Genomic DNA, 19,593 nt, shown 5'->3' with positions numbered 1-19,593 from the left:
ATTTGTATCAAATATAGTGAATGTAGCAGGTTAACATGTCAACATGTGTTATTTTCTTTGCTAGGAAGTCCGAACAGTAAATAGGTATGTCAAAACAAATATGTTCCTGCCCTGTGTCCGAGGAGCGAATTATGCTCAACCCCTTCTCTTGCCCTAAAAAACCCAACGTAGCAGATCAGAAAGCAGGAGAGTTAATAATTTAAGCAGGATCATTTGAATAGTGAAGTGTTTAAAATCGACTGCCATGATATAGATCTGAAGAAAAAAAACATCATTATAAAATGTAAGACTGAGAAGAATGTATAACCTAATGTTGATTTTAATCAAAGGAAATCTCGGAGAACGAGAAAAGTACTGTTTAAGGCTTCTACTCGTCTGTAAACATTCCTATCCACTGCCTATTAAAAACACTTTTTAAAACAAGAATGCATGAATATTAAGTTATTGGGTGCGTTCGATTAGGAACTGGCTGGTTACCAGCTGTAAACTTGAAATGTACACTTTACCTTTACTTAAAGTGTCGTTATTCAGCACGTTTCCTGTTATGAACACGTGAAACAGTCAAATTGTAAACAATGCCCAAGAAACGTTCTGCACAGAACAGTAACAAAAGAAATGACGAAAAAAGACCAAAAGATCATAAACATTCTAATTTCAAACCACCCGTTTTAAATGATGACATGAAAAGTTGCAATATTACAAAATTGGTCAAGGAAAGTTTCTCTGACAAAACAGAAACTTGTAAAGGTATCTTACCTATTAACAAATTAAACAGGTTGGGCACAACCCACCAAATGGGGAACTGTTACTCAAATGAGTAACAATCCCTCATTTGAGTAATCATTTGGTAGTGCTAAAAAACTATTTTTTCTAAACTGAGTCTTTTTTCGTAAAATGGCACATATTCATGAAAAATGCAGCATATTTTCTGAACGATGATTATCCCTATCTTGATTTACTGAGAAGATACAAGGCTATGAAAAATCAGAAAATTTGACTATTTTCAAGGCTTCTAACTTTTTCAAAATCCATAATAAAAATATAGTTCTTTGGAAGAAGTTGTTCCATTTTCTATAAAGTGGTGCCATTTTAACTAAAAAGACCCATTTTTAGAAAATATTGTTTTTAGCACTATGAAATGATTACTCAAATGAGGGGTTGTTACTCATTTGGGGAATAGTTCCCAATTTGGTGGGTTGTGCCCAACCTGTTAAAGTGATATCAGGTGGTTTTTTTAATAATTAAAAATAGGTTCAGAACTATCTTCATTTTCAATTTTTATTGTCATTATCCATATCAGATGTCAATTTACAGTGATATCAAATATTGTATTTTATTTGATAGGCAGTGGCTATTTTGCTGGCTCTGATTAAAATATCTTTATTCAAACCAGAAACTTAGATTATATTCCTATAGAAATGACTAATTGTCAGTACCAGCTATACATTAGTGAAGTTGTTAATTTATAGGTTCTTTGTGAATAGGGAAATTTGATATTTACTTTTGAAAAGTAATATGAAAATGTGCAGTCTACATAAAAGAATAAAAAAAATACTGATGTACTAGTAGTTAAATAAGTAAACAGCAAAAATAACATCATTTGATACACATATAATTGTTTAAAAACATTTACCAGTCATGCCAGTCAAAGTATAATTTTACTAGTCTGGGGCATCAGACTAGTGGCTAACCCTGCAGACTGTACATAGACAATATTATATATACATGTACAGTGTTTTGGAAACTCTTGACATTTACTGAAACAATCCTAAAATCTTGTATGTATTCTAAAATATATGTGGTAGAGTGGATTTTCTGCCATTTACCCTGGATGCATTGATTATATTATATGTACTAATTCTAAATATCTCTTGCAGATGATTTATTGAAGTAGGTGATTCGTTTGCAATCTACTTGTGATTAGGTCTTATTTTATTGGTCATTGGTGGTCTTGTGATATATTATACAGAGGGAATTCAAATTAAATGGCTGGTCAATTTTGTTCTTTGTTTACAAAAGTTTAAATAGTTTAATTATTTAGTATCCAGTCTTTGTAGTTACTTTTCATAGAAGGATTGAATCATTCAGTGATCTTGGATACATTTATATTCAGTCAGGAACCACAAATAAAGCATATTTTGATAATGATATTATGTATTGACCATAGATCCATGATATATTGATCTGTATGAGGACACTAGAATAGAAGTTAAATAGTGTAGCTGTTGATGTTATATATTGTACAAACTCAGTTCCACAAATTGGGTTAGTGTGTGTAATTGTAAGATGAATGCATGTGATGTACAATTGATGAATAAAGAACCCTATGACTCAGATGACTTAGTTATATTTGATGAAGCAGAAAATTAGACTTTTACATATATATAGAGAAAAAAAATCATAAATTCACATGTATCATGTATATATACCTAGTTTCCATGATAACAGCTAACAACTTCTAAAAAAAATTGGGAAAATACATCAATACTTCATTTTCTATATAATATTGTTTGTCCACTTTCTGTATATAAATTGTTCATTTTTCAAATTCAACTTATTAACAATTTCAGGTTGTATAAACTTTTCCTACCAACCCTTCTTCCATGCAGTTATAAACAATTTTGTACAAAATGTAGATTTTTTACAACAGCTACAAGAAGAATTATCAGAGTTAACATTTACAGAAAAGAACAATGATTTATACAAGTTTTACCAGGTAACTTACTAGGGCAATAAGTTTACGCAGATACTGAACAGTAGAAATATACAAGATCCACTACTGTGAAAGTACTTTTATTCGTGGGGTACCAATTTTCGTGGTTTTCGTGGATGACTTTAACCACGAATTAAAGTGTCCAACGAAATAAAACAACCATTGTCCAAATCAAGACATGGAAAGATCCCCATGTAGGCTTGACTACTGATATAATCAAGATAATGTTTTAGATAACGCCAATTCTGAGAATACACTTATAGCAGTCACAGAACTACACCTGCATCCAAGATTATAGATATAGGAAGATGTGGTGTGAGTGCCAATGAGACAACTCTCCATCCAAATAACAATTTAAAAAGTAAACAATTATACCTATTTCACATTTTTAATCTGTAACAGCATAAACTGTTCAACTTTTGATCTTTTAAGTTTCGTAAAAAATATTTTTGATTTCCGGTATTGATATGCTAGTATGATAAAGTGTTCATTTTATATCATCATAGTTCTCGTACACATGGGAAATAATAATTTCATGCTGGGCTTGATTTTGATAAGAATTATTTGACAATTTACGTTTATAGCATTAATTTATGTTACTGTTTTCTTTAGGTGACATGTTTATGGCCTAGTTAACACCATTGATGGTCTTTAATCTGTTGATCACTTTATTGTGGGCTAATTAGTGTTGTCACTACGATTTACACTGGTTAATGTTTACTTTGCAATTTTCTTCAATCAAGACTATTTGCAACCTTTGTGTCTAAAGGCTTTAATGTTTTATATTATTATTTTTTAAGAAAACCAAAATCCATGAATTTAAAAACCCAGGAACATTTAAATATTGCTCAAACCACGAAAATTGATACCCACGAATTAAAGTACTTTCACAGTATATTGTAGCTAATACTAGGGGAAGTAACACAAGTACTTAGTTTTTACAACCTACTAACCCGAATAATTCAGTCGTTATATTCCGCTGATCTACGAAGGCTAAATTAACGCCTGAACGTCTTCCTCGATCAAGACCGTCAACCGGAATATTCACACCGCTATGCAATATATATGGGAATTTTTATTTAAATTGGCAGCTAAGAAAGGTGGAGTTTCTGATGTTAATTGATGTTAAATGATGTTAATTGATGTTAATTGATGTTAATTGATGTTAATTGATGTTAATTAATTATTATCGGATTTGTGTTAATTGAACACACGTGTTTGGTGAAACAATTACAAGAATGTTGCGCAGACTCATTATCCTGATCGCCGCCGATTGGCTCTCTCTTACAGAGAGCAGGCAACGCGGCCAATGATCATAAGGACTTCAAGCCCTCGTGTGGGAGAAAATCGGACATGGAAAGGGCTTGAATTATTCGAGTTAACAACCTACAAACCTTACCTTTTTTTCAATGTTTGGTTCAAATTGCTCCCACAATACTCAGTAATACAGTAATTTATTTCTAATTGATATTCCCTATTCTTGCCTAACAGATTTCTTGTGTTCAGAATGAACATGACATTAAAAAAATGGACTTACTTGTGAATAGGATGCACATTGAAAATAAATCTGTTCATTCAAAAAACATCAAAACAAATACCGAAAACAAACAAAATATAAGAAAGAAGATGTGGTATGATTGCCAATGAGACAACTCTCCAAAAGAAACCAAATGACACAGAAATTAACAACCATAGTTCACTGTACACCTTCAACAATGAGCAAAGCCCATAAGGCATAGTCAGTTATAAAAGGCCTTGAAATGACAAATGTAAAACAATTCAAACAAGAAATCATTGAATTAAAGGCTCCTGACTTGGGACAGGCACAGAATGTGGCAGGGTTAAACATTTTGGCGGATCCCAACCCTCCCCTGACCTGGGCAGTGGTGTAACAATACAACAAAAGAATGAACTATAAAAATCAATTGAAAAAGGCTCAACTCATCAGATGGATAAAAATAAAATACATCTAACAAAAACACAACACAACAAATAGTCACTAAATTCAGATCTAAGTGTACTCACAGCAACTAGCAGCTAGTTCGAAGCCACTAACAACTAATAAAAAAAAAACATGCATCTAAGACTCAATTATCAATCAGTACTCATCCAACATCCAATGGATTTAGTGTAAAGAAGTCATAAATAGTCAGAGAAAAATATGACCTTGTACCATGCCAAGATACAGGTATCGACTGATTGTAGATCAATGAATGTGTATATGTATATAACAATAATAATTGGTTTTCGTTTAGTTTACTGATTACAAAATCCATATTTATACCAATAAAAACAATATGCAATGATCTAATTACAGTGTTGAATTGGTAATCTTTTAGAATAAGTTTATTTAAATGATCAATAACTTTACAAGTATTGTTTCTAAATTTCTGGGCTCAGTCAAAAACATCTCAATAAAAATGAGGGTGTGCTCCCCCATTTGATTTTTTTTCCTCCAGGTACAACCAGATTTAAAACCAAATCTTTATATCTATGGAAAGACTATTTTCAGTACCACACATTATACGTAAGACTCCAACAATGTAGTTTAATGCTTTCTAGTTAAATATTTGCCTTAATCACATATATTTAATTAGATACTTATTTTGCATGATTTCTTTTACAGAGTATAGAAGATTTGAAAGTTGTTGATCATCCATGTATAAATGCTCTTAGGTAATATTGATAATTTTCTTTTTGTTTGAAAGACTGTTTTAATAAAATTTATTAGTTCTTTGCATTGTATATAAATATTCAAAATGTTATTATGTTCCAATGATACTTTATAGTCTGCTCTACGGACAAAAATCAAAATTAATAATCATTTAAAATAGACAGATTGAAAAATAATAATTTGACTGCTGTTCCGTAGCAGTATAACCCACATCAGATTCTCCTTCTATTTCTATTTAAGTGCATACTAGCTGACAAAATATAAATCTGAAAGAACTTATGTGACATATTGTCTATTGTAAAGAATAATTATTTTTCAAGATTAGGTTTTGTATCTGAATTTGAATAAAGTTTTAAAAGAAATTCCTTTTTCATGTTTGAAATAAGCAATTTTGTTGCAACTTTTTTGACATTTGTAATTGATATTGAATGAAAACATTCTACATTTTTGTACAAATAGATCCATGTTTTACATTTTTTCTTAAAAAGGTCTCTGATATATAAAGATTTAAAAGAATGGATAACAGATGTTACTGGTATAGAACTAATAGATACTGTTGACTTATCTTGTGCCAAATATCAGTACACAGGTAATGGTTATGTCTTTGATGTATGTAATAACTGAAAGCTTCTATAAGTTTGATCCCTTACCTGGTTAAGCCAAACAAAATAAAAAAAAGAAATATATTTTCTCCACAAAACAAGCCACTTTTAAAAGTTAAAAACAAACTGGTCAACTCATAGTCAGATTATGTAGGTTAACATTCTCTTACCATGTGAACTAGCATCTTTTCTAGTACTAAGTAGGATATAAACTTATAACATTTTTATGTTATTGTACTGAAAATACATATACATTTCTGCAGGATATTGTTGTCCATCAATTAATCAACCAATTATGAAATTCCATTTAACCAGTATCTGATTATTTTATTTACATTTTTAAGAAGAAATACATTGTTAAGTTTTGTTGACAATGTACAACATATTATTATTAAAAAAAAATGTGAATGGTGGTACCAAACAGTTTGACAAGAATAACTTGGCTTGTTTAATTTTCCATTATTTTTTTAGAAAATATTAATTTGACCCTTTGAAAAAAATATAAAAATTTGATAAACTTGAACCAATCTTTTTCACAGAAAAATTGCATTGGATTTTAGAAGTTAGACAAACACTAATTTTGAGCATTGAAATACTTAATATTTCCTTAACAATAAAACATGATTTAAATGTTTAGCTGATTTTACAGAGTTATCTCCCTGTAGTGTTAGGTACCACCTTCATATCTAGTGAAAAACAGTTGACTGCTCTAAACCTCACATTTATTGATTGATGTATTATTTTCCAGATACATTGCTGTGTCATGATGATGAATTGGATGATAGAAGGATAGCCTTTATTTATTACTTAGTACCAGAAAAGTGGACAAAAGAAGATGGGGGAGCGTTGGATCTATTTAATGTTAATGGTAATTGGTAAATAGTTATTTCGCTTGTTACTGTAGAAGTTAATAGCATTACATTGACAGATGCTAATACAGATGCACTTACTGTATTGATATGATTTGAAAACGTATCTTGTAAGTCCTTATTCCTGTCTTTATTTTGGTTTCAAATTTATTGAACATGGTTAGGTTTGAACATCAGATTGTCTGTATTTCTTCAACAAAAAAATAACCTAATTAATTTCAGATAATGTGCAATCTCTTCCTATTTTGTTATAGATTAAATGTAGTCTTTTTGTTAATAGTTTTTCGTTGTATGTTTTACTTTTATGATAATGGGTTCATTAATGAAGGGATAAAGGTAGTAGGCATGAAAATTATTCAACCTAGGCCACAACAATTTGATTCCTTGTTTTCGACGAACCCGCCCGCACCTATTTTTTTCAAAACAGATTTTTTTTTTATTATTATATTCCCGCTTCCAGATAACGGAAATGTAATCATGTCCATTTCCCACACCCTTTTTTTGTTAATATTATAAAAAGATATCAACATTTGTTTTTAAAATCACTGTCTAACATGTATATAACGATTTTAAACATAAAAGCACCCCACCACACTGTGTCAATATCTATGAGAATATTTGTTTTAGCATGCAACCTATTTATCCAAAGTGGGAGTGCTCCGATATAAATTTATAACAACGGAAATACCTGTAAAGAACAAAAAAATTGGTTTCTTTACCCCTTACTCACATTCCCTATCAAAAAATGTTCGTTGTTTGAATAAAGTACAAGGAACTTCTGAAGGATTTGCCTTCAACTGCAATTATATTGTATGCTGGTGAAACAAAACTATCCATAGCCACTGCATGTTTATGCACCTGTCCTAATTGATTCAGGGCCTGTCGTTCAGCAGTTATTGTTTGTTGATGTTGTTCATTGGTATTTTCCCTTTCGGGTATATAAATTAGATCGTTGGTTTTCCTGTTTGAATTGTGTACGCTAATAATTGTGGGGTCCTTTTTAGCTTGCTGTTTGGTCTGTATCAAAGCCCTGTGTAAAAGGCCATACTTTGACCTGTGTTTGTTATTATCAGCTTGAAAACAACCCTCCCTCAGACAAGGGGTCATTTTACTGATGTAGAAAAGAAAATAGAAATACCAAGGATTTGTATAGTTCTTCTATACAAAACCTTTGAAAAGTTAGAATTTTGTACTCAAAAAGAGGAGAGTTACATCATATTTTAAACAACTTTTTCTAAAAGAGGGGTCCACTTATTTTGAATAATATTAAACTGCTAAAATGTTAACATCGTTAAAGTACAGGAATATTACAAAAATTCTTGGACATGTTTTGACTATTTGATAGCAGATAGATATATAGTTCTTGAGAAAATATGAGCCCTTTTATACATACAAATATATTATAACTTATTTTGATCCCTCATAAAACATGTAAAGGGATATAACATTAAGGGGTTGCTCCCAAACTGATGATGACTTGGATGGAGAATTGTCTCATTGTCAGTCACACATACATAGACCAGATTTTTATTATTTCTTGGTGAACAGGGAAAAAATACTTCAGAAATTAAAGAAATGTCAAAGAACAAATGATAAATCGAGTTTTAACATTGTCAAAACCTACTATTTTATGTTTACAAAAAAAAAAATAAAGAATAAGCACTCCCCTTATCTTTTCAAGCTTCGCCTCAAAAACTTGCAAATTAAATATTTTTTTATTAAAATTTTCAAATCGCTTTCTCGCCTCAAATTTTGGAGTCCCAAAAATCCGTTGAACAAGAAATTAAATTGGTGAAGCCCTATCATCAATTAATTTATATCTTGGGTTGTTGGTTGATGCAGTTTGAAAATGCTAAAATATTTTTGATGTATTATTGGCTTCAGACTTTTTTAGACTTTTTCGTCATTATTATTTGTTAGAATAGTTCAATTTTGTCAAAATAAACTCAGAAACAACGATGATGAATTATTCACTTGCAAGTGAATAATTCCACCTTGTTGAATCTGTTTTCATGTGAACTTCAATTTAACGCCTTAGGTAGAGATGGATAACACATGAATTGTATTTGTTAAATTATTTAAAGTAAAAGAATGTCAACATTGTAATTTGAAAGTGAAACAAAGGTAAATCATTTGATTGACTGATTCCATCAACAAAAAAACATTCTTATACAGGTTTTGGATAAATGTTTTACATTGTTATATATTAAATATGAGCATTTGAGTCAAACTGGTGAACATGAATTTGACAGCTAGTGCCCCTTTAAGTTTAAATTAAACACACATCATCTTTTTTCTTTGATAGAAAATGGTCAGCCAGATACAACAGTAAAGTCAATTTTACCTGCCAGAAATAATTTTGCCTTCTTTGAAGTTAATGCTGTATCTTACCATCAGGTTGGTCTTATTACAATGCAACTTATTTCAATATGTCTTGAATGAGGTAACAGATCTTTTTTTCTTCAAAAAGACTACATCAGATACTGCTCAAAATTATGTTTGTCGTCAAACAAAGATGTTTCGCATGACATCCAGATATCAAAGTTTAATGCTGCAAAGTTATTGCTCATGAAATCAGTTGTTGATCATTTTATGTATACCCCAAATTTCTTGTATTCATATTTTAATGAATGTTGCAATGACAAATTTGCCTGTTTCCTTTTTATATCAGTAAAGTAAGTAAAGTCAATACAATGAACAATCATGACATTCCTTCAGTCTATCATAAGAGACTCTTGATTTTACTATGGTCGCCATGGAAAATTTAGTGAAACTTTGACATTCCTTCATTCTAATATGAGAGAATCTTAGTGCTACTACAACTACGATATTCAGTGTAATAATAAAAAAATACATAGGACATGGTCACAGATAGAAGACATAAAATAATAAATATCTAAAAAAAATATTAAAGACAGTAAAATATACCATAGAAGATGTTTATGATATTCTGGGAATTATGAAATTTATTTAAATTTCCCTGTACTTCTAAAAAAAATTAAGGCATTCAAAAAAAGAAAGAAATAACATATTACCATATTTGTAAAGTTTTATTATTTAGGTTGCTGAAGTATTAACAGAAGACAAGACAAGACTGTCCATAAGTGGTTGGTTCCATGGACCACCTGTTAAAAGACCCGAACCTCACGTTGAATCTCCTGTCACATTACAACCGTCAAGACCTGTTGATGTAAATTTAATCAAATACGATATCATACAAAAGTACAAAGGGTTTTACCTCTCACTGCAGAGTATATAAACATTGTGACTTGGATGTAGAGTTGTCTCATTGACATGCATACCACATCTTCTTATTTCAATTCACTTAAAAAGTAGAAAGACAGATACAGATAGAGAAATAAAGAAAGATGTATATCAACACAAAACTACTAATAGTTCATCAATGTCCTTTCTAATAATAAATATGTACTGAAAATATTAGAAGCAATTGGTAATTTACTAAGAGACTATATGTCACATGGTGGTTAAAGGATTGCATTATATGATTTTTTGAAAAGGACTGAAGAGAGATACTATTGTTTTTGGAGGAAAAGGAGTTCAATGACACCAAGTCAAGACACCAGCAAACCCTATCATAACTTTTAATGAAGTGTATCTTGCAAAAGACCAAAACCAAGTCACAATTCATAGATTTGTTTAGCTTTAAATGATTTAAAAATGATTTAAAATTTGTAATACATCAATCCTTACTGAAATAATTGTTAATATAGCTGAGAAATGTAGTTGATATTTGTTGTCTTTTTTTAAACCAGGAAGATACATTTTATGATTGGATAAATCCTTCTTATTTGGACCCAGTTACACAGTCAGAAATACAGGAAAAGTTTGAAGATGACTCAGAAATTGAACTTACAGACTTCCTACTGGTATACAAGTTATTTTGTTTTTGTTCATTTGTCCATTGTATGTTAATTTTAAGTGGGTACCAATTTCAATGTAAAAAAAATGTTGATTCCAATATCAAAGCAATTGAAAATATTTTTTATTGATGATATAAACTCATGATACACGGTCCTCTGTGGAATTCATAAAACAATTTACACATATACTGTTAACCGATCTAATGAATATACATCATGTGATGAATAGTTCAGTTAAAGCTAGTTTATCAAAACAAGTTGATGTCTTTGAAAAAGGAATGTGGTTTCATTAAGTATGTTAATGCCTCTCAGCTTTATTCATCCCTTGATATAATGCAAGCTAGCTACACATTTTATTTCCTATTTGAAGTTGAAGATAGCTATTAGTGTTTAAACATTCATTGCTACACATTTCTATCCCTTATAAATATATTTATAATATAAAATGGTAAGGATGAAATTACCAAATTTGTTGATTTCAGCCAGAAAAATATGAAGAATTAAAAACAGCAATTCAAGAGACAAACTTAGAATGGAAAGAGAAAGGTCCTGCTAACAAAAGGTAGCATTTTCAGGGAAATGATATACTGTGGATTCATTATTAATCATTTGATACCAATTTTCCCTCCTTTCGTGATTACAATTGAACCACAAATTTTGATATTCAACGAATTACAAACTTTTTAGAGAAATGTAGGTAGACTTTGCCAGAACCACGAAATTAAATATCCGCAAATATGCAAGTTTTCCTCAAACCACGAAAAATTGGTACCCACGGTGGGCCACCGAAATAAATGAATCCACAGTAGGGTATTTAGTATGTAAATAAAAACCCAATTTGATTCATCAGTGTTCAGATAGTTGTTTGTTGGTTAATGTGTAACAGATAGGGAAGGGAATAGATGCAGATTTTGGAAGTCTTAATCCTAAATATTTTATTTTGACATCCATTTTCAACTTATAAGTTTTTTGGATTTTATGGTGTAATTGACTTAATTTGAATTTACAACTTTATAACTTAACTCTATCAAATACATTCAATACAGGTAGGTCATACTTTTCATGTCTTTTCACATTGAATGAAAAAAATTACTTTAGCTCCTCAAATGATGTGTTTTGGGACAGGTTTTGAAAAGAAACTTATCTTTATTGAATACTGGTAGTGAAATGTTTAGAAAACATGATGTAATCATATCCAAACTAATCTATTATAGCGAACCCTATTGAACCTTTCTATAGATTCACCTGCAAGTTACCTGTCCATTTAAACTTTTGGCAGTTCTATTGTCCCATCTAACAAATACAAGAGGTATTGTTCTCTGTATAGTTTATTCACCAGGACCTTTAAATTTCTTCTAAGAGAAATATATCACTCATTGATTAATTTACCTGAGTAAAAAATTTATCTGCTAAATTAGATGAAAATAACATGTGTACTATTTATAAAAAACTGTATATGAGTTTGAATGTATTATATTTTCAATCTGTTGAATGTAAACACTGATTCAAACATTAATAAAAGTTGATTCCTAAAAAAAATTAACATTATTCCTATTTCCAAAAAAAAATTGATAAAAAAACCCTAAAAATGTTGATGTTTACATATTAACCCTTTAACGTTCCTACCGGTCAATTTGACCGTTAAGCAAAATTTGTGGCGGAGTAGTTTGCATGAAGTTTTGTATCGTTGACAATTTTTGACGTACATATGTGGTTGGGGGCTCAAATTGAAGATCAGTATACCACCAACTTGATTTTTGGTGTCTGAAACCAACAAAATGCAATGCATTATGCCAATTTGCCCTATATTGACAAGATTTTTTTGGAGGAAAACTGTTTTATTTCTATTTTTAAATAGAATATTTTCACAAAATGTCACAAGACAAATTGTTGCTGTTCTTTGTTTTAAAATGACAATTTTGATAACTGTGCCGTGATCATTTACAAGAATACTATCAAAACTGTAAGTAAAACTCATACGCATACAAAAAATCTGATTCATAGAGTATCAACACTGAAACAAACTCAAATTACAAGGAAATTTCATGTTTTCTTTTGTCAGTTTTTATAGCAAAAGAGATGAGAACATCTAAAATGTGTTAAAAATTGTTAGCCAAGTCGGAATAGCAATAACAAATCTTTGTTTCTTTAGTGTCTGGTTATGAGGGTGTTGGATATCGTATCGCTAAGGTATAGAAATAGTGACATATAGACGAAAAAACGAACATTTCTGAATAACTTTCTTACAAATTTGCTTCAAAAAATAATAATTTTCAAAAAATAGCTTCTTTAGAAAACGAAGTTTGATTATGTTCTCTCAAAATTAATTTCTAGTCTAACAGAGAAGGTGACTTATATGCTTAAATTTCATAAGTTTCCCAATGGTTTCTGTGGCTCAGTGGAAAGATGCACAGTCTTACACCCGGATGATCGCGTGTTCAAACCTCACTGCCGGAGGATGAAAAAATAAATTCCTATATTAAATCTAACTTAACTTAACTTTACTTTCAATTTCAATTAAGACAACTGAAATACATGATTTACATCTAAAAGAAAAAATCCGCCCCCCCCCTTTTTGCTCCCCTCTCTCTATTTTTGTTACATTCTTAGCCTGGGCACTCAAAAATACCAGATTTTCATTCAAAATTTACTCAAAATTCTTTCCTAAAGACTTATTCTGTAAGCAGTTATGAATAGTACATCTTTAACATAAACTTGGGCCATTTATTTGACTATGACAAAAATTCTCAAAAAATCCACTATTTTTCGGTGTTTCGAGTCTTGATATTTCTACCAATCAGACAAGTTTTGCATCTTTCTGTATAAATTTTTCACCGATAACGTTTCCGAAAGTCTTCATGCATTAATTTAACACTAAAACTATGTTCTATTTTTGTCACTAAATGTCTGTAAAACCGCTTTTCCGCTTGAATTGTACATTTTTGTCACTTTAATTTAGCATGTCACGTGACTTTTGAGGGATATCACGTGACCAACGTAAGAAATTATTTTCCTTAAATCAAGTTTTCCTGAAACCTTGGTCAATTATCTATCAGATGAGTCTAACTTGTCCTTTGAGTGAGCTTTTTATCGAAATGTGCAATTGATTGAAAACAGATATCCTTTATTCGGGAAGAAAAGGTAAAAAATCCTTGAATGTTAAAGGGTTAAGGCCTTCTTAAAAGTATATTATAACTAAACAAAAACTAAAAAATGCAAATTTTCATACGAACAATACTTTTTATTTTTAAAAACAAACTGTTTATGATTAAGTTATTATTTATTTTGAACATGTTGAAAAAAATATTATAAATGTTTAATAAACACGAAATCACAGGCATTTTTTTTTATGTGAAACATGTAATTTCTATCAATTAAGCAGATAAATTTTCTACTGAGGTAGATTAATCAATGAGTGATATATTTCTCTTAGAAGAAATTTAAAGGTCTGAGTGAATAAACTATACAGAGAACAATACCTGTTGTATTTGTTAGATGGGACAATAGAACTGCCAAAAGTTTAAATGGACAGGTAACTTGCAGGTGAATCTATAGAAAGGTTCAATAGGGTTCGCTATAATTCAATTACAAACGAAAGTGAACCAATGCCTGGTGAATCTGTAGTAAGGTAGAGTCCATAAAGTGGACACCTCGGCAATGCAGGGTCGTTATGATAAAAAACATCAAATGAAGAGAGTCTTATAACAACAACACTTTAGGGACTGCTGCAGAAATTTATTGATAGACATGTTTCTTGTGAAAATGTTTGTTAAAATCATTCTGCCAAAATGTGTTTCACAAGAAAAACATTTTATTTTAATTTCTTTTTATAGTTTACTTACATACTTACTTACTATATTTGTAGAAAATACTCAGCATTAGACATGGACTCTGCACCAGAAATATTAAAGAACTGTATAGATTTTCTTCAGTCAGATGCATTCTTTTTAGTTTTGTCAAACATTACTGGATTAAAGTTACACGAACTGGCCCCTTGTTCCGATTCAGAGGGTGAAACGTCAGACAATGCTGAGAATAATCAAAATAATGGTAAAGAAAATTTAGTATAGAAAGAGGTTAATAATCTTTATGTCTTTGATAGAAAGTGTAAACAAAATTATGTCTCTATAGATATTAACCTATAGCTGGTTTATATAAAAGCAATGTTTGGCTTTCTTAAAAATATTTATGTTGGTTAAATTGTGTTAGTGAGATGCTGTCTCATTCATGTTAACTCCTGTTTAATTCCTGTCTGTTGTCCTTCAATAATTCCCATTTCTGTCACAAATTTTCATTAGCAGTACATTTCTGGAGATTGGGATGAAAAAAAAGGAATTTAAGTAAAACTTAGCCAGTCGTGTATATAAAATATATTCAACATTTTTGTTAAATTTGAAGTATAGTTTGACTTAAAAAATTTGTTGGAAGGGGATTATTTTCCAAGAGAATCTGAACAATAATAGGAGAAAATCAATTAAAATTTTATGCATATCACGGAGTGCTGAAATACAACCAACACCAAATTATTCCATTTAAGGTAGCACAATACAAAGATTTTATAACTCCAACTCCCAAGTTTTAAAATGCTGTAACTTTCTTAATAATGCTAGAAAATTTATAAAAGTGGTAGTTTTGGATAGCTAACAGATCACTCTTTCAAATTAATGCAATGTTAGTAGTTATGCAACAATTATGTAACCAATTATATTGTTAAATGTGTCTAAAATATTTTTCACAAAATTTCCACTTTCAAATGAAATTAGCTTCTTCATAGGTATCCCTAGAGGGTTGATTTTATTATATTTTGTTTCTATGGCCATTATCTACAAAAGGGTGTCTCAGATTTCAGATAGAACGTATAGAACAAATTTTACACCGAATTAAACATTATCTTCTCTTATGTGGTTAGGATGTTTAAACTAATTAGAGATTTATGAGAGAATGGAACACCATAGAAACAATCTGAGACACCCTTTTGAAGCTCATGATGTGTTGATTAAGATTTCGTTAAAATTTTCTGTATAGTTAAAGAGATGATAGAGCTAAATTCATTCGAGTGAACTTACCCAGATTTTGCCGCTAATTACATAATAATTGATTACATTATGATTGCATAATAAAAAATTGCATTCATTTAAAAGATTAATCTTTTATCTATCTATATATACCTCTTTTATTATTTTCTATGCATTCATAAGAAAGTCACAGCATTTCAAAGGTTAGTGATTGGAAGTAAACAAATCTTTGTATTGTGCTTCCTTAAGGAACAACCCTTAGATAATTGTGAGTAAATTTTTCATCTGCATTGATTACAGGTGAAGAAAAAATACCATGCTGCCATAGTGAGGTTAGAAAATGGAACCATGGGAACTATACATTGATCCGTGATACAGATTGTACAACATCAGAATTTGAATTAGATTCTTTATTACATATATGTTGTGAAGGTATGTGGTCTAAACTGTAAATTCAGAAATTATTGCATGCATTTATTGTTGTGATTTTTGTAGACTGAAATGCGATTTTGATTTTTGCGATATTGTTAAAAATCCAATTTTATTCATATAAAAAATGAATAAATGCGAGTTCAAATTATTGCGATTATAACTCTGTTGCATTTTTCGCAATAATAAAAACATTGCAATAATTTCTGAAATTACAGTAATAGTGTCAAGTTGATGATAAGGTAGAATATGTATAAACAAGCCTGTTCCAAAATCCTGGAAAAATCAAAAGCTTCATGACTACTATTTTATTTTATAAATTTTTAACATCCTTGAGCCAAGTGGTAAATATTAATTTCAATTATATATGAATAAAATAATTATTTTAGGTGCATATTCTATCATCCTGATCTACAATGTATATGTTTAACTGTCTTAACGCAGGAATCAATTGTAGTGACGAAAAGAAGTACTGACATTTTTTGCTGACAATCTTACTTATAATATTGCTTAGTTTTATAAATGTTGAGATATATTTTGTAGGTTGGAGTGAGGAATATGGAGGATTCACCTCATATATAGCTAAAGGAGAAGATGAAGAGGTAAAGAACTAATTAAATATTGAAAAAGATTTCATTGTTAAACTAGCTGCACTGCTGACAACTTTGATTAATTTTTAAGTGCCACCAGAAGTCATGGCAAAAGTTGTTAATTTTAAGGCAGCAGTCCTTTTGCACCAATTACTGTTTTTCAGGGGTATCATTTGCCCCAAATTTTGTTTTCCAAATGTATCAATTGTGCCAATATTCGGAACTCATTAGTGCCAATTTACCTGTACACATAGGTGTTTTTAATTAGAGATGGAAGAATCCAAGCTGTACTAGGGACTGAGTTATGTCCCCATTACTTTATCTTGTTGCATTTGGACATTTGTATATTATAGATTGGTATAGGAGAACTTTTTTATACACCATAAATAGAAAAATATTTATTATCTCTGAAGAAGTAGAGTAATTGTGTATACATCAGTAAGATAGCAACCCTTGAATTAGAGACATGAAGACAAACATGTAACTTAGAGGCAGATTCCAGATAGTTTTAAAAAATTAAGCAACATTTCTTCTTAAGGTTGTTTGGGACTATTCGATTGCACATAATTTCACGCATGAATTACAATGCACAGGAAAAGTATTTGTCGTAAATTCGATATAATTCTTTTAGATATTTTGATTGATTAGAAATGTAAAATCATTGTAGTTATGTCACTAAAAGAATATTTCATTATTATGTGTATTCTCAAAAATGACATTTCACTAATTTTTTACCATTTTCCAGCCAAAATTTGGATATTAAGGCAAAATATTTTTCTTTCCTTATCGGTGACCTATGTTTTTTAAGCTATATTTCAGATTTCTATATAACAGTTTTGGACCAAGTGTCATAGAATGTTGTTTTTTTTACATTCCGATAAAAATATGTCAACACCTCTATTTTCCCTATCATTCCATTGAAAAATGGTCCCTCTTACATACCTGTTTAAAAAGTAAAATTTTGAGCTTAAATGGTCCGTGACCTCCTATTTTTTTTCGACCAATTTGATTCACTTTCTGTATAGAAAAAAATAACAAAAAGTACGGCACTTCTGATAGAAACTTCGAATAGGCCCGAACCACCTTAATATCAGTCTGAATTCAACAAAATTTTACAGAGTTGTTTACCATCATATGGATATTTGGATATATTTTGTTGATCAGTAATTCAAGTTTTTAATGAATACCAATTGTCAAAATGTCAGAATACACCTAAAAAGAATGTTGTGGGCACAAATGTTTCTACAAAACACTTCAGAAATCAATTAAATTTTGAATAGTATGGAACCATTTTGTGAAAGATCTTAATATCTACCAGAGGGCTGTAGGCCAAAGGGAGATATCAATTGAGGGATATTAACAGGGCAGATATATAAAAGGGCAATTTCTAACTTATAATTATTATTTGTTTCAGTTACTGTCAGTTTACCCAACAGAGAATAGTTTATCATTGGTTTACAGAGACAAAGGGACACTCAAATTTGTTAAATATCTAAATCATAAAGTGACACAGATGCCAACTAAAGGATTTTATGATATTTTGTCAGTTTATAGAGAATAAATTTTGTTTTTAAATACACATACAATTTAGTTTGCATATTTCTTAACTTCAGATTTGCCTAGTCATTTTTCTGCCAGGTGCAAATAATGGATCTTTTGTCCTGTTCACAATTACATCATAAGCAATCTTAACAACAATGGCAGATAAGATGATGCTCTTTTTGTCGGCATCAAACTCAGGGAAAAAAAAGAATGTGTTGAACAAATAAGAAACACTAACACTAAGAGCTTGATAATCTGTGCCATGAATATTGCTGCTTTATGGACTCAAGTTTTGGTCTGCCATGTCTATTATTATAAACCTCATTTTCATGGTTCAATTATTGCATAAAATCTTGAGTTATATGTCAACTATATTAAGAATATAAAATCTTTACAAGGTATTTATGACTGTGGAACAGGAGTCACCTGACCTTGACATTCTTGGTTAAGTTTTAGAGGTTACTGGTACATGTCACCTATGTTTGGTGAATCAAATGGTTGTTTGTTATACATGTCTTATCTACCATGTACCAGTAATAGTTCAGCAGTTCCAAAAAAGATAAAATATCAGCAAATACCTTTATTGTCGAGCCTTCGACTTTAGTCGAAAAAGCGAGACATAGCGATCCTACATTCCGTCGGCGTCGGCGTCGTCGTCGGCGTCGTCGTCGGCGTCAACAAATATTCACTCTGTGGTTAAAGTTTTTGAAAATTTAATAACTTTCTTAAACTATACTGGATTTCTACCAGACTTGGACAGAAGCTTGTTTATGATCATAAGATAGTATCCAGAAGTAAATTTTGTAAAAATAAAATTCCATTTTTTCCGTATTTTACTTATAAATGGACTTAGTTTTTCTGCCAGGAAACATTACATTCACTCTGTGGTTAAAGTTTTTGAAATTTTAATAACTTTCTTAAACTATCCTGGGTTTGTACAAAACTTTGACAGAAGCTTGTTTATGATCATAACATAGTATCCAGAAGGAAATTTTGGAAAAATAAAATTCCATTTTTTCCATATTTTACTTAAAAATGGACTTAGTTTTTCTGCCAGGAAACACTCTGTGGTTAAAGTTTTTGAAATTTTAATAACTTTCTTAAACTATCCTGGGTTTGTACAAAACTTGGACAGAAGCTTGTTTATGATCATAAGATAGTATCCAGAAGTAAATTTTGTTATCAAATAAATCCATTTTTTGTGCATTTTACTTTTAAATGGACTTTTTCTGCCAGGAAACAACGCATTCACTCTGTGGTTAAAGTTTTTAAAATTTT

The 19,593-nt window shown here is 30.3% G+C and overlaps 1 protein-coding gene across 1 annotated transcript; it reads left to right on the top strand.

The window, feature by feature from the left end:
- Nucleotides 1-520: 520 nt before the first annotated feature.
- On the top strand, nt 521-18,352 carry LOC134686979 (prolyl 3-hydroxylase OGFOD1-like). The gene is made up of 13 exons (XM_063546878.1): nt 521-747; nt 2,571-2,716; nt 5,340-5,389; nt 5,876-5,976; nt 6,738-6,857; nt 9,164-9,255; nt 9,920-10,048; nt 10,632-10,745; nt 11,222-11,301; nt 14,605-14,789; nt 16,055-16,186; nt 16,727-16,785; nt 18,188-18,352. The coding sequence occupies exons 1-13, from the start codon at nt 576-578 to the stop codon at nt 18,332-18,334; spliced, it is 1,527 nt and encodes a 508-aa protein (XP_063402948.1). The 5' UTR covers nt 521-575; the 3' UTR covers nt 18,335-18,352.
- Nucleotides 18,353-19,593: the final 1,241 nt, after the last annotated feature.

This window comes from Mytilus trossulus, chromosome 1 (genome assembly GCF_036588685.1).
Source record: "Mytilus trossulus isolate FHL-02 chromosome 1, PNRI_Mtr1.1.1.hap1, whole genome shotgun sequence".
Lineage (NCBI taxonomy): Eukaryota > Metazoa > Mollusca > Bivalvia > Mytilida > Mytilidae > Mytilus > Mytilus trossulus.
Note: the sequence above shows the minus strand (reverse complement) of the source record. Positions and strands in the feature narration are given on the sequence as shown.

Bases quoted from the DNA above. Each gene is read 5' to 3' on its own strand.
- LOC134686979 (XM_063546878.1), top strand. From the start codon at position 576: ATGCCCAAGAAACGTTCTGCACAGAACAGTAACAAAAGAAATGACGAA. The intron at 2,717-5,339 runs GTAACTTACTAG...TTTCTTTTACAG, and splicing joins ATTTATACAAGTTTTACCAG to AGTATAGAAGATTTGAAAGT. The intron at 16,786-18,187 runs GTAAAGAACTAA...TATTTGTTTCAG, and splicing joins CTAAAGGAGAAGATGAAGAG to TTACTGTCAGTTTACCCAAC.